This window comes from Schistocerca cancellata, chromosome 1 (assembly GCF_023864275.1).
Source record: "Schistocerca cancellata isolate TAMUIC-IGC-003103 chromosome 1, iqSchCanc2.1, whole genome shotgun sequence".
Lineage (NCBI taxonomy): Eukaryota > Metazoa > Arthropoda > Insecta > Orthoptera > Acrididae > Schistocerca > Schistocerca cancellata.
In genome coordinates this window covers 760,785,555-760,802,060 of record NC_064626.1, presented here as the reverse complement: position 1 = coordinate 760,802,060, position 16,506 = coordinate 760,785,555, and the positions used below count along the sequence as shown (strand labels likewise).

The following is a 16,506-nucleotide window of genomic DNA, read 5'->3' as shown; positions in this document are numbered from 1 at the left end:
GCCACAAGATGTTAATGAAACTTCTTCTCATAAACATCCCAGCAGCCGGTGGCTGAGCCTTTGTCAACCATAGCCAACAACCATTCCAACAAGGCCATTTGTGCCTACTGCTGGAGTAAAGCATGTGTTGAAGAACAGAGCGCAAAAAAAAAAAAACCACAGAATCTGAAACCGCATGAAAATTCGATTCTTGACTTCACCTCTTGTCTTCTAATTAGGAACAAAGGAAACCCATAGCTGTAAAAGAGATACAGTTTATTGAGTTGTGGAATGACATCAACAAAAATACAATGAAAGTAGGTTAGACGGCTCGAACACATTGAGTAACTGAGGACCCAGAGACCCATGCATGCCCTTATGAAGATGCTGTCCACATCAGGAGCCACTGGTGTTGTGCTGTACATGCACAGTGGACCTGACGATCACAGTCGGTGACTGGGATGCCATTTGTGGCTGCCTCGCATAGTTGCAGGTGTGCCGTTTGACTGTTAATGTGCAGAAACTTGCCATGGTGACCTGAATTGTGCCTGTTATAGGTGGTAGATAACCATTGAGTTACTTCACTACCCTTTCCATATTGTTGTTGTTCCATTGTCGACTTTCCATTGTTCCTTTTTTTAAACAAGTGTTTGTAATGAATCCAATTACTATTTTAGTCAATCTTTTGAGGGCACTACATCATTGTTCATTCATTCCACTTCATTTGAAAGTTCAGAGCGTAAGCGCGCGCGCGCGCGCTCTCTCACACACACACACACACACACACACACACACACACACACACTCTATGAGCATACCCGAGTTGCCCAGTAAGACCCTCAGCGCTTCATGGTGGTTAGGCAAATAGCTTTAGTGCCACAACAAAATTTGAAATATACGGGGAGAGAGGAGACTGTAAACATTGAAGCTAGCTCAAAGCCAATGACAGGGAGAGTCCAGTCTGGATCTGATGCTCCAGATGATGACTGGCAACAGATACTTCTTTCCTCCCCAATGCTCCTGTTGGCTACTTACAATGTTGCATGTTCCATGGGAACAAACAACCTTTATTTGAGTAATGATTCTATTTGGTGTGTGGGCTGCAATGAATTGTGCTTGAACATTGCAAATGAAAATTTAAGAGAAAAATTAGAATTAAATAATAAAAATATGTAATACCCCATAGAATGATTGGACAACCTGCATAGTTGTTACTCTTATTCTGACCACTAAGAATTTCCTTCTTCTTCTTTTCATTTGGGTCTACTTATGAACATGGGACTTATTTTGATTCTTTACTAGGGTCTTCTGTCTCTTCTTTGCCCAGAAAGCTTTCATTTTCTGCCTGTGTGCAAGCTTCCTCTCCTCTGTCCACTTTGGTCTGTTGGTTCCTGTGCTCGTTTCGCTACTAAGGGACACTGGGATTACCTCTTGTAGAGAAATCTGCCAGAATTTGGACTGGTCTTGTATGATGGTTTCTAATGGAATTTAAAGTTGCTCCAGGTCATATTTCCCTTTGGTGATACATTTGTTCTTTCCCCTCTACTTGTCGTGGTGAAGATCCTAGTCATGAGCCTGCAGTGACTCAGGTCAAATGTCCATAGAAGGCCAGTTACATTTTCTTCATAGATGTGATTATATCTTCTTGGAGATGGTACAGTTCACTGTGGTCTGACAGTGTTAAGTGCTATCTTCTTCTCTTATTCACCCTAGTGTTCTCTTTTAGGGTTTTTCATTCCTTGATCACTAGTTTCGTGAGTGGATCACCTGCTCATCAAGAGGTGTTCAGAAACATACAGTACTAATGGCCTTACTGTTGAATTTTATTGTTTGAGATTCTTAGATAAGTACTTGGAGATATAAATGTTCATGTAGAAGTGGTAGACCCTCTCCAATGTGGCACATCTGGTATCTGTTGCCAAGTTCTCACTCTCATTTGCCGATCCAACTGTCCTAAATATTTGACTACTGGGACTTTACGAATGGTGGTGCCTTCCAGTGGAATTGCAGACAGTGCTTCTTTTATGTTAGTAATTAACTCAGTGTTTTGTATACTGACTTTCAAATTGATCTTGGCTGCATGCTGTAGAGGCTTTGTAGTTGGTGAGGAAGCTCCTGTATATTGTTGGCTAACGAGACCAGCTCATCTGCAAAGGCTAGGCAAGGTACATTGAGGTTATCTTCCTCGTATCCAATTTTTATTGCAGTTAACAATGGTTGTGTGAAAGTCCTTTCCCCATCACACAATTAAAGAGGCCAACACCTTGTGTAACTCCTGTTCAAACGGTTGTACTCCTAGAGAGAGACCACCTCTAAATTTGATTTTGAACATGGTGTTCCTCAGAGTGGTCTGGGCTAGTCTGCGGGACTTCTCATCTAGGTTCAGTTCTCGTATGGTGGAGATCAGGGTCTGCCGAATCATATGCCTTTTGAAAGTCCACTAGAATGGCTTCACAGGGATATCCACTGTGACTCTTGTATTTAAGGATGGTTTTATTATATGTTTTTAGTTTCATAGTGTTTACCCCTCTGCAGATGTAGTTCATGCTTTTTCTTTCCTGTGTGTTCAGTGTTGGTTTTCATTGCACATTTATCAGTGAGAAACTTCCTTGAAGGATTTCTTTGCTCTTTCTGTACCAGGTATTATGGTGTTTATTTGTTTTATGTTGCTGCTGCCATTGAGAAAGGTAATTTCTTCCTATCATGCAACATTTCTGGATAGTCATTGCTGTATATAAAGAAGAATATTATTCCAACAGTGTTATTCTGAGTAATCCTTACCAGTGTAAGTATAATTGTTTCTAGCAGATGCATAACACTTCTCCCTTCTTTTTTTTTTTTTTTTTTTCTTTTTTCCCCCAGAAAAGTCATTGTTCTAAGTAGGGACCTGAAAAGTTCATGTTTTGTGATGTAGGAAAATTTTGCCTCAAAACAGAAAACACAGTGTTACCTAATAGGTGGTGTTTCATATAGATTTGTATCGAGTTGAACTATTTTAGCAGAGATAGTTTGAAATAGATTTATTTTCAGCAATTAAATATTGAAAATGTAACCAATTTTTGGTTACTGGTTTATCACTTCATCTAGTAAACTTCAATTAGAAAAGATAATGTGTGTATAAACATGCGTGCAAAATGAAAAGTGCACAAATCAGTGACGTGTATCAGTGCACCCAATGATCTGGTGCCAAGACAATTGCTGGTTGTTGAATGGTTTGTATAAGATGCATGCCACGTAATGCAACTTGGTACTCGTGGGACCTATCATCTGAGAACAAATAAATGCGTGTGTATGTTTGTTAGCTGAATCTCGGAGGTTGGTTTAAAGTGGCTAACATAACAGTTTTAGGTAGTGGGTGATTTGAAATTTAGTTACATTGAAAACTGCTAGAGAGAGGCCCTGAACTACCTCGTTAACAATACCCTGCCAACTTTTAACAAGGAATTGAGCAGTAGCTATTCCCCAAACCTGGGTTTTGCTTGATGTTTTCTTATTTTGAAATGAGTGAAAAGACTAAACCTTGTCCATCATGGTTTTTGATTAAAACCCTCACAACACTACAAGGGATCAGAGATTCCAGTGACAATGTTTCAGTTCTACTTTTGCAGATCATGGTTGTAGGCTGTTGCACTGCGAGAGAGAGGCAGAGTTTTTTTCCCTGCACTGCTCCTCCCTCCTCTAGCAGTCTGAATTCTTGTTTATACTAGTGGCCGTCTACCAATATACAGTTTCTGCTCTCTGCATTAAAAGGACCAGAAAACAAAACCTGCTATGCTGAAATTCCTCATTCAGCATGTGAATAGTTATCATTGTTGTACTTCTACACTAAGTACCTTGTAAGTTCTATATTAGTGTTTCTCAAGTATGGGTTGCACGGCTCTATATGCCCATGAAAGGTAACAATTAAGATTCTGCAAATTTTGTAATCATTGACTAGAGCAGGAATAGAAAAATTATGTTATGTCACAGCTTAAATCGGAGAAACATACAGTTCACTGTGCAGGTAACAATGTGCTGCTTCTCAATGGAACAGTCATTTGTTCATTTAGTGTGTAGTATTATCAAGGTATTTAATGTTTTCTATGAACTTATGTTATTTTTAGGAAATGATGAGGCCAGGAACAACAGTGCAGTCTGTTCTTCCCACTCCAGCTACAGCACCTGCATCTGTTTCTGAGGCAGAGCCAAGTGCTAGTGAAGGACCAGAATCGGTGACTGTGAGTGATGCTGTGGAGCTGCGTGAGCACAGTGAGACTGATGGGGAAGAAGTACTTACGGAAGACCAAGTAAGATAGGCATCAGTCTCTTTGTTGCCTGCCTCAACCCCCCCCCCCCCCCCCCCCCCTGTTGCTTCAATACACAAACCCAAATGTAAATTGTAATTCTGTAGACTTGGTCCTTCTAGTTATTGCCTCCCCCATCTTTTTGTAAAACTGTTCAAAATTCTCATAGGTGGTTGTACTGCATGCAGGGGAAACGTGCATTATAAATGTATTCTTTACAACCACTCTATTTACAACTACTACATCAAGTGATTCAATGAGTCATCCATATTGTTTCTTGTCAGTTATTTGCATTATAACTATTTGCTGCACATCTTTTGAGGTAAATGGTTTAAAGTCAAATACGACACATAGACTATAGAACATTATTTTACAAAATATATCTGCACCTACTGTAATAACTTCTATTTGCTTATTGAGTTGCAGATTATTTTTGCGCTTCATGTTGCATTATTTCACACACATTAAAATTTGTTGAGGACAAGTATACATTATAGTAAATGATAAAAGAATTTGTGTGAACAGGATGACTATGAGAAACATGTTGGCTTCGAAGTGGAGGAAGAAGATAAAAGTACGCGGCCCAACAGGTTACATCGTAGAGACACTCCTCATCATCTTAAGAACAAACGCATAAATGCCCAGTTGGATCAAAGCAAAGTTGCCTCCCTTATTGCTCAGGTAGTTAGAAGAACAAATTAATGTTTGCTCAATATTTTTAATAGATTGCTTACAATCCAGTTAATGTATTATGTACTAAGTAATAAATTACTCTTGCTACTGCCCCATTTTTTTTGCTTCTTCTTCATCTTTTTCCTTCCTCCTCCTCCTCCTCCAGGTCCTAAAGTGGTTGCTGCATCCTTCATCCGTGTTGCCTTATGCCTCAATCTCGCCATCCTCTTCTATCTATCTTTTCCCCCATTTTCATTCTTGTTGTTAGTTGCTCCATAACCTACTTCTTCATTTCCTTACTTTTGTTACTGTTATCAGCAATATTGTTTAAAGTGTAACATTTACTCCTTTCACTTGAATTAGTAAAGGCTTAATAACATCACCAGCAATTTTATGTAAACAGTAGGTCATTGTTGTTGTTGTTGGTGGTGGTGGTGGTGGTGGTGGTGGTGGTAGTAGTAGTAGTAGTAGTAGTAGTAGTAGTAGTAGTTGTTGTTGTTGTTGTTGTTGTTGTTGTAAACACTGACCAAATCACCCAAAGAATTAATCCTTAACTATTTAATTCACTATCTGATACCTGTCCCTACAAGCACCAAATAGCAATTGTTTGTATGTAGAGATTTTATTCCTAGATCAATATATCATCCCCATCTCTCTGCAGTTTTGTGTCTTCCAGCATTGTGAAAAATTCCTTGTAATGGCATAAGATTACCAGCAGTTCCAAGTTAAATACTATTAATTTCAAATTAACAATTGCTTTTTTGTTTATAGAATTTTGTCCAAAACAAGATTTAAAAGAAAGTTTTATCATTTAAAAACTTAGCTGCCAGTCTATTGCATACACCATGTCAATGGATTGACAGTTAAATCATTGCAGGAAAATAAGTCTCGCAATAAAGAAAAATCGAATTAGTAATAGCATTAGAAATTAATTCAGGTTACAGGTATAATTATGCAGCTTAGAAATACGCTGTAGTTAAGTTACAAAATTAGTGATTTGTACTTGCAAAACCTTTTCAGTTGGGGAAACACGTCTAGCTTTATGCTATATGATGATCATGGAGTCATAGGGTCTCAGCAGACAAGAGATTTCTCTCCAGGAGCACCTGTAGAATGATTACATTCAAGTAGTTCAGTATTGTATTGTTCCAGTGGGAGGATGGGAGAGACTTTCAGTGGGAGCTATAACTTCTTCTTTATTACAGACTAATTGAGATTTGCTTATATTTTTTGACCCAAGTATAATTGCTGTTATTTCCATATTAAAAGGCAAAGATTTTGCTGTTACATAAAATATCAAGTTCCTTGTTATTTTTACTGCCTTACTGCCCCCCCCCTCTCTCTCTCTCTTTCTCTCTCTCTCTCTCTCTCTCTCTCTCTTTTGTGTGTGTGTGTGTGTGTGTGTGTGTGTAAACACGTTTGCATTAGAATATTCATCCTAGGAAGTTTTTCAGAGGACTGTATTCATAAAAATTTAAATACCTTTCAAGCTGATGTTGGTGAAAGAAGGTAGCACAAGTGTTCAATGCTGGCAACTAAACTGATATGTAAGTGACACAATGTATTTGTTTTCATGCTTATCTGTTTTTGTTTTATCTGTACAGGCTATCAGCAGAAAGAAGGATGATGAAGTAGATAAGGGGACATTCTACCCAACACCACCAGAGTCGATAGGTGATCATAGTCAAGGTATGGTTGTAGATACTGTTAGGTCTGACATTCTTTGGAATAGTGAATCATTTGTGTACCATTTTCTTGGGAAGTGTGATATGCTGCATTTGTTTGTGCAGATAACATTATCTCATACTTCAAATAAAACTCTCACGGAGTTAAAGATGGGGAGCTAAAGTTACCGTATATTAGTTGTCTGTCGTGTTTCATATCAACAGCTATTATTTTGTGTTGATATTACTGGCTGAACAAGTAGTGCAACTATGTTCAGTTATATTAAGAAGAAGGAGAAACAAAGAAGACACAGAATACAGGCTTTAATTGATGCTGAGAAGAGGGGTAGTGAAAACTCACTGAAAGAATCCAAAGACTCATTAAAAGAAGCTAAGAAAGCCAAGAAAAAAGTTGGCGAATTTTCTGTGAAAGATGATTCAATCGCAGAAAAAGCCTGTGAAGCTACGTTAGAAGCGAGACATAAAATTGAGGCAGTTATTGATGAGATCCTGGAAAGAGGAAAAGGGTCTCAAGAAGATGTAAAAGCTCAACATATTGAGGAAAATCATAATTCAGTGTCAGAGGTGAAACAGAGAAACATTTTGTTATACCAGGACCAAGGAATATCACATTTTGACCATGTTAATCATAATGAAGTTGTATCCCATATTTCACTTTCAAAAGAATGGCCTGCTAGAAGACATGAACTTTCTTCTTTACCAGACACATTGTTATTAAAAGAGGAAATCAGTGCATCTAAAAACCAAACAGTTCATCCTGTGTCTCCAGAAGGACACGGTACTTTAGTCAGTAACAGTTCACATAGGATAAAATTGTGGAAATTCTCAGGTAAGTAAATAATGTGGAAGTTTTGTATTGTAATTGTGTAATTTTGCGTCTCAGTCTGTTGTTTCTAATCAACTTTTAATATTAACGTAGAAATAAAAAGCTGTTGTAGCTTATTGTTAAAGAAAATGACAACAACTAAAATACTAGTAGTGCTGTCATTAGGGGGAGGGGTGTGGTGGTGGTGCTAAATATTATTATTGCTGCTGCAGCAGCACCAGCATTTGCATTGCATTTTGATATGAGTTATAGGAAATGAATGATCTTAGATTTTGGCATTGGGCATTGCAGTAGCTGTTTCAGTTGGCATTGAAATATTTTTTGGTATAATGCTTCTTGTAAATATACTTTTATTTTATTACTGTAATTTTTTTACTGTCACTATGTGCACACACCTTGCAGCCAGTATCATATTATTTCAATGGTGCATTGATAGAAAAAACAAATTTGTAAAGGTATATACGGAGTATACAATCATTTATAACAGATTATAACCATACAGTCCTAGATGTTGATATTAAATACAATTGTTTTTGATTATTTAGGAAAAACACACAAATAATCTGCCATATTTAGATCTTCTTGCAATGAGGTTTTGTGGATAACACTTAAATCCTAATCTATTCCCGTTCTATGACACTGTACATGTGTACTCTCCTGCCACCACTTGGTGAGTAGATTTCTTATCTGTCCATTGACATTGTGGAGCAGTGTTACTCGGCAGCTGCAGTTAGGTGCTGGTATTGGCACCTCAGTCAGCTTCATCATGCCTGTAACAGTTGGGTCCATCATGGTTTACTGTCCGATAGGGTATATATTGGATTCACAGTGTAGGGTAGTGTTGGCAGTTTGTGCATTAGTGTGCAAGTTTGTCAGCATCCCTGCTGTAGCTTATTGATTGGCTTTAATAGCAGCTGGCAAATCCAGTCAGTGTTGCTGATTTGCAGAGGTTTGCCGATTTTGTCACTTGTGAGTGTATGTTAGCTCACCTTAGGTGGCTATGCCCTAGGTAGTAGTGTCTTTGGCCACTTATGCTTCCACCTATGGTTCTGATCATAGTTTCCCAGAGTATGGATGACAGGATTGTTCGAGTGTCTCGAGTTCTGTGTAGTCGTGTGGCGAGTTTTTTGACTACTTCCTCGAGGGCTTCAGGGCAGTATTCATTGTGAAGATCAACAGTGCAGGTTTAGGGTGGAACATGAAGTGTTGCTAATGATGCGTAGCACTTTGTTCTGCACAATCTGCAGGCGGTGCAGGAGTCGAGTATCCCGAGAGAGGAGTTGCGTACAGCATCAGAGGTCTAATCTGTGTAATTTACATGGACTTCGACACCATCCTATTCAACGCACTTTCCCTGTAGAGCCTTGGGCAGAGCTGTTTTTGTTTGAGCCTCAGGTGCGCTCTGTTGGCAGCATATTCTATGTGGTCCCATGTCTCATCTGATATGTTGCAATAATTAAAAAGGCTGAGGAGGAATTTCTTTTAGGAATCTTGGAGTTTATCCTGACACCTCTTTTATTAAAAAATTATTGTAATCGACACACACTCAACCACCTGAGTGGCCATTTCCATTGTATAGTGCAAAGTCTCCACTATTTAGTGCAGATTCCAGAATGTACACCTGAGCTTGTCACAGGGGAGATGAAGCCACTGGCTTAGACCCTCCAGACCAGAGGGCTGAATGATGCTGCAAATCATCAACATATCTGCAGAGATCCCATGGTTAAGGATAGGTGTCTTGTCATTTTTGCTAGTATGTGGAAGTAAGAGTGACCTCAGTACCCGGGTGATAGAAGTCATTTGTGTCTAGCTGTTTCAGAGACGAAAAGAACTTGCAGAATTAAGTCAAAGACTAGGTTGTGCTTATGTAAAATCTGAATGATATGTTAGATAGTATCCTTTGTTACCAAAGGTGAAAGGGAACAGATTGGAAGTCATGACGACTCAATGCAACACAAGGTTAATGCCTCTGGTAATGATCGTATTGTTTGTCAGATTCACTGTTCTTTATACATGGATTTGTCAAACAAGCGTGCAGGCATACCAACAAAGTTCGGAAAATTTAACCTCCTATTTGAAGCAGCTGTTGCGCTACATGTATGTGTTGCAAAGTATTTTGACCCTAATGAGAATGGCTATGAAATCAGATGAGCAATTCTTGCATTGACATCAGCACTGAGTAGGAAAAAAAGAAAAAAAAAAAAAAAAAAAAACAAGATGCTGGTCAATGGAATGTGTGATTTTGTGTGTGTGTGTGTGTGTGTGTGTGTGTGTGTGTGTGTGTGTTATTGCTCGCCCACTTGTATATTGTGCATAAGAGTATTGAGTTTCTTTGTAGCATCTTTGTGTGTAATATACTGCTGGGAGAGAGGCAACACCTATACCACTTTGGTAATTATCAGTGCTTTTTTTTCTTTTTACCCATATAGTCTTTTGATTGTAATTTGCACAATTGTGGAAATTTGAAATAGAGTGTGGTAAATTGTGATAGAAATGCATTCTGACTAAAACGTGTTTGTCAAATCAGACGTCAATCAGACTTTCTCTCAAACATCTCAAACTCGGTCTATGTTTGACAAAAACATCAAACAAAGCTTCATACTGCCAAGTAATGTGACAGATTACAGTAGTTAAGCTCGACAGATTCTTTGAACATTTACAGGGGCCTTTAGTGAGAGAGTTTTTATGAGATACTTTGGCAAAGAATGTGAAAACCAGCAAGAATCTTTGTGACCGAAAATGAGTCATATTTTCTACATATAGCTGCTGTTATGGGTACCAGCCTTCAGAGTTGATAACTTTGGAGAATTTGGCCTGAACATTATTTAGTGAGCTGTACTGTTTTTAATTTCTTTAATTGTACTTTAGTTCTATCCTATTTATGGTTATCCAATAATGCTGTCATATGATAAACTGGAATCATTTTGTTAATATTCATAATGGAAATAACAGAAATACACTTTTAATTGACATAGTACAACTTGAGAGATACATTAATATGTTTTGTGTACAGTTGTTTTGATTGGTAATTGACTTGTTCAATATACGCCTTTTTAGATCAAGATGCTAACATTGAGGTGCGTGAAGAACAGTATGAAATTCACATAGAAAGGACATCTGCTGGACTGGGCCTGTCAATTGCAGGAGGAAGAGGTTCCACGCCTTTTAAAGGCAATGATGAAGGCATATTCATCTCACGTGTAACGGAGGGGGGTCCAGCAGATTTGGCTGATCTGAGGGTAATATCTGTGAACTCTTTCTATCAGGTCAGACCTGCAGTATCCTTATTTTAAAGAATCTTGTTCATGGAAGCATTATTATCATCAATGAATTTATTAAACCCCTCTTTTAAAAACGTAGCAAAATTTGTGTAGTGTTTCATTGTGTGCTACCTAAACCTCAAGAATTGTAACTGGAATGTTAAAATGAAAAATCAGTAGAAGTATACATATCTTTGTTCTTATGTCTATTAATTTCTTTTTTTTTTTGTGCAGGTTGGTGACAAGCTCGTTAAGGTTAATGGGCATTCCCTTATTGATGTAGATCATTATGAGGCAGTGGAAGTACTGAAAGCAGCTGGAAGTCACCTTGTTCTGACAGTTGTAAGAGATGTTCCACACCTTGTTCCTGTTACGGGTACCAAGGTAACATAACAATGTAATTTATTAAAGAAAATAATCAATTTTTAAAAAATATAATGTAATTGAGTAAAAAAAATCTACTCACCTCATACAAAAGGTACTAAAATTTGCAAGCTTTTGGAGCCTGTGACTCCTGGCAGAAGGTAGAGTTTGGAGAAGTCACCCAGAACCCGGGTCAGGAGAGACTTATCGGACAGAATGAGAAGGAAAACTTTTCCTCCAACCCTCATCCTTCCCCTTCAACCCTTCTGCTAGAACAAGGGGCCACTGGCTCTGAAAGCTTGCAGATTTTAATCTCTTTTGGTATGTGTACTCACCTGCCACCACTTGGTGAGTAGATTTCTTATCTGTCCATTTACATTACATTTAGGTTATTGGTTTCTTTGTGTAGCTTATATTGAGTACTGCCTGTGTCTCACACTGTTAACTTTTGCTACTTGCCACTCGTGATGCTATCTTGTTGATTTGTGCACTGGTTTCCATAAATAAAACAAAACCAATAAAAATTAATTAAGGTTCTGTGTTGAGTGTAAAGATTTAGGATTTAGTGGAAAAACTATTAAAATAGGGTACTATACAAACAATGTTCATTCAAGTTAGAAACTAGTTTAAGATGCACATATTAGAAGTAGCAGTTTTGTTCAGCATAAGCAGCAGTATTATCTTACAACATTGTGTCAATTGGTGATGTTAATGATTGTCTCTACAAGCTTAAAGGAAATATTTGTCTTTTCTATTGTGAAGAAGCTTTATGCCATTTAGGCTGAGGGATTATGCTGGCTACTTAATTTGCTATTGTGAATATGTGTCAGAAAATTTGAGCAGGTAGTTGGTGAGTCAATCAGCGAGGGCGACATTGTAGATCACCTAGTACCTAACAGACCTGAACTTCTCAAATCAATAAACATTGAGGAGGGAATCAGTGTACATAATATTGAGATAGCATTGATGCTTCTGGTGTTACGAAGAATGTTAAAAAAAGATACAGAAACATTTTTGGTTAGCTGGAGTGACAGAATGCAAACAGCTGCAACAGAATGCAACAGCTAATATTCAGCTCTGAGGATGAAGATGTAAGCCCGAGTTCATTGTAGAATGTGTCTTAGACAAGTTTGTGTCAAGCAATTATGGGTGGGAGGGAAAAGACGCTCTGTGGTTGAATAGCCATGTCAGAAAGTTGCTACCAAAGCAAAGAGAACTACCGTTTCGATTTAAGCAAAGTCAAAGCCTAGTTGACACACACATGCTGAACAAAGCTAAAATAAGTGCAAGGAGAGCAATTAATTGTTCTTATATGAAGTGAGTAATAAGAGGAAGACGATACAGAGGAAACCAAAATATTGAATTTGGCCTTTTGAAAGTGTTTCACCATGTAAGATTGTAATAAGTTTCATCTTTTCTGTCTTTGCACAAATGCTGAAGTGACTGATATTGAGATCAGTAATCACACAGTAGAAAATCAATTTAAACTGCTCAGCAGTGGAGAGGCGTCAGGGCTGGATAAGAAGGCTATGAAATTCTACAGAGATTACGTGAAAGAACGTGTTCTCCTTCAATAAGTAATTTCTTAAGAAACAAGGCATGATTACTAAATAAACAAGTTGTACCTACTGATAGGGAAAAGACTCATATCATAGGTCATTGTTGTTTTAAAGAAGGGTCGACAGACTGACTCCAGTATTTACAGGTGTATATCATTAACACAAATCTGTGTAATTGTGGAACATGTTTTATGGTCACGTGAAGTTTTCACAGTACAAAATTCGCATGTATAAAAACCAGCATGGATTTCACAAACAGATACTGTGAAACTTGGCTTGCTCTGTTTGTCCACATTGTAGACATCGATGCTCAGGTTACTGTGTGTTTCTTGAATTCTCGAAGGCATATGATACAGTTATGAGCTGTTGTTTAGAGAACAAACTAAGAGCTTACTGAGTATCAGACTAAATTTGTGATTGGATTCAAGACTTTCTTACACATGAAACACATCATCGTAATCAGTGGAACAAAATTTATGAAGGTAAAAGTAAGTTCAGGAGTATCCTGAGTGAGTGTTACAGACTCATCATGGCTGCCAATTTATATTAATGATCTGGTGGATGAGGTTTGAGATACAATGAGGCCACTCATGATTAAGTGTGAAATGCAGAAAGACCTGCTGAATGTACCGTATTTACTCGAATCTAAGCCGCACTTTTTTCCCGGTTTTTGTAATCCAAAAAACCGCCTGCGGCTTAGAATCGAGTGCAAAGTAAGCGGAAGTTCTGAAAAATGTTGGTAGGTGCCGCCACAACTAACTTCTGCTGTCGAATATATGTAACGCTACATAGGCATGCTTTGCAGGCACAAAGATAAATACTGGCGCCAAAACCTCTGTGTCAGTAAATAAATAAAAAAAAAAAAGAAAGGTGGAAGACGAGATTTTTTTTTTCTCCGCCCCGAGTTTTGACCACTGCATTTTCATACATTATCCAACGAAGTAAATACAAATTCCGTATTGTTCATCTTCGAAAGTAGCAGCATTTCAATGTACTACGAAAATCTGACTGGCAAGACTGTTTGGGATGTTTGTCAATATGGCCAACTCTACATTCTGAATTTTTTCCTACCTGTGAGAAGAGATGGTTGCTAATAGGAACTTTTATGAATTGTGAATCACATACAGTATTCTCTTCGCCATAAGAATAATACGAATATAAACATTTTGCCATGTATTCTTTGCTGCTGCTATCTCATTCAAATCCTGTCTGCCTAATAAACTACGAAACTAGAGTGAGACAACAGCAAACGCGGAAGAACATATATAGCATGTCATGTTTATATTCGTATTATTCTTATGCCTAATAGTGATACAGTCAGAAATGAAGCACGGCAATTGACTAGATTTTTAAATCTAAGATGACTCTAACTTCTGTGCAGAATGTAACGTACTAAAGAGGCGTCTGCAAAGATTTTCAAACAGAGAAAAATTTTCGCTAAACTCTCGTTCATAACATCTTCTATCATGCGCAGTCTATTATTTGGTGCTTGTTGATCATTATCAAAGAAAGCATCAGTGCAAGTAACAACAAATAGCAGTCTCTTGCCATTGTTTCGCTAATGAGACGATTCCTCTCTTTTTTTTAATTGTAAGCAGCGGTAGCGCGCACAAAAGCAAGACGTGCCGCGAGCGGGGACAGGTCGTAAACACTCATTATCAGAATGCGACAAACAATGCATGACAGAGTACAGTAATGCATTTTCAGCTTAGAGTGACGTAAACACCTATAACAAAGAGAACGGCACTTATCAGATCAAAGAAAAATAAGCAATCAATTCAAACCACACGAAGCACATGAAAAAGGAAGGGTACCCGTATAAATACGGATGGAGCATCTAACGCATAGCAATGGATACCTGGTAAAGCTTAACTGCTAAGCTTACGACTGGAACCAAACTACTGTAGCTGTATCGTCATTCATTCGACCTAAATTTTGTCTCATATTACAATGGACCAACTTTGTTTCGAGTTGGAGGTGCGGCCTAAAACTTTTTTCTCCCCTTGAATTTCAAGTCTCAAATTTCAGGTGCGGCTTAGATTCGGGGAAATTTTTTTTCCTTGATTTCGAGTCTCATATTTCAGGCGCGGCTTAGATTCGAGTAAATCCGGTAACATATTGCATGTAAAAAACGTGAAGAGTTTGTTACTGGTAGATTGTGTTATTGGTAGCTAATCAGTGGAAACAATAACTGCTGTAAAATGCCATCTAGTGGGTGGACCATGTAAAACAAATTGCAGGAATAGCGGATTCCAGGCTGACATTCGTTCAGAGAATCATAAGCAACTGTAATTCATCCACAAAAGCAGTGGGTTCTGTAATATCATGATACTGTTAACACCAGCATTCATATTCCTGCTCCAGGTGGAATCATGGGTAATATCTAATTTGACTATGTTTCTTTTAATGGACTGTTATGTCATATATCTAATTTCTTCTTTTACAAAGCTTTGTTTATTGCGGTTACTTTTTTTATTTCATGCGAGTTGAATGAGCCACACTGCCGGGTTTGGTATTTGGCTGCTGCATAATATGTAGGCCACTGTTTAGCCAGTTGGGCAGGCCAAAGATGTTGAGAGTAGCAGCTCTCTCTCTCTCTCTCTCTCTCTCTCTCTCTCTCTCTCTCTCTCTCTTCCTCCCCCCTCCCGCATGTGTTCCTGTAATGAGTTTAACCTGGATTTTGTTGTATCTGACACTGCTGACTAGAAATATCTTTATTGTTTTCTGTGTATTGGTATTAATTGGGATAAAATGCTCAAATGTTATAACTGATTTAAGTCTGACATTATTTTAATTTACGGTAATAAAAGCAGACTGTGGAATAACTGAATGTGTGATGTGTCTCATTTATTTCATGTTATGATGTTTCAAATGTAGTGACACAAATAATCAACGAGTCTAAAGGAAACTAAACTTTAACATTCAAAATTTTGAGTTTTAGTGGACTTGGATGACAATAAGAATGATTTGTTCATCAATCAAGGCATGGACACTCACTTAATGCTACACTACGTGACACACATTCATTCATTCATTCATACATACAAACAAATTTCTATATAAACACTGAATTGCCTCAATTACAAATTGCTTATTTTTCAAGACACTGCTGAGTAACTATAGTCCACAACTTGTTACTTTTCTGATGTAATCCATATTACACTCAGAGAGTGACGTTGGCTCTAGATATTTATAATGAAATGTGTGTATCTATCTATTACAAAATTGCACTTTTGTGAATAGGGTAATTGCCATCTCTGTTTCAGAATTTAAATAAATATGAAATTGCATACGATTGTCACAGATAATTTTCAATGAGCTTAAGCAGGCAACATTTCCATAATTTCAGAAAAGTAAACATGAGAGGGAAGTGACGGAGACAATTACTTTATCAGGACCTTGCCATTTTTATTGTCTGTGTTTTATGGTTTGATATTACTTTGTCAGAACATTGTTTTCTACAGCATTAAGGTGGTTTGAGTGTGAGCTTTTGTAAGGATGAACTATGTGAGTATGTACATGGACAAACTCTGTGAATGCATAAAACAATATCAGGGAAAGGATAGAATGTTACTCGCCACAAAAATGACCCAGTGAGTTGCAGAAACGCGTAACAAAAAGGAATGTGTGTTTAATAAAACTGCATAAACATGTAATTACGTATTTGACTTCATTATTTGCATGTGGCTTGGGCAAAATAATACTTGCAGATCCTCTGATTTTCTCTGGTCTTAATGAAATTATATTGTGTTAAGCAGGTAGTAACTTTCTGTTGAAAGATAGTAATTTTGTAAAATTTGAGTTAATTCTGCGTTACTGCTTTTCGTATGCATCAAGGGCCTAATTTATGGAAACCAGTGTTCTAATGTGATTATAGGC

General features: G+C 37.7%; 1 protein-coding gene across 9 annotated transcripts in view; it reads left to right on the top strand.

Annotated features, from left to right (window-relative positions):
- LOC126186395 (protein lap4) overlaps positions 1 to 16,506 on the top strand; it is a 535,941-nt gene that overhangs the window by 322,579 nt on the left and 196,856 nt on the right. For 8 of the 9 annotated variants that reach the window (XM_049928205.1, XM_049928204.1, XM_049928208.1 and 5 more), the window contains exons 14-18: positions 4,083 to 4,265; positions 4,788 to 4,943; positions 6,539 to 6,623; positions 10,503 to 10,684; positions 10,940 to 11,089. In XM_049928205.1, the coding sequence (XP_049784162.1) occupies positions 4,083 to 4,265; positions 4,788 to 4,943; positions 6,539 to 6,623; positions 10,503 to 10,684; positions 10,940 to 11,089 (756 nt within the window). The remainder of the gene's footprint in view (positions 1 to 4,082; positions 4,266 to 4,787; positions 4,944 to 6,538; positions 6,624 to 10,502; positions 10,685 to 10,939; positions 11,090 to 16,506) is intronic. The other variant, XM_049928206.1, reaches the window with a different exon arrangement.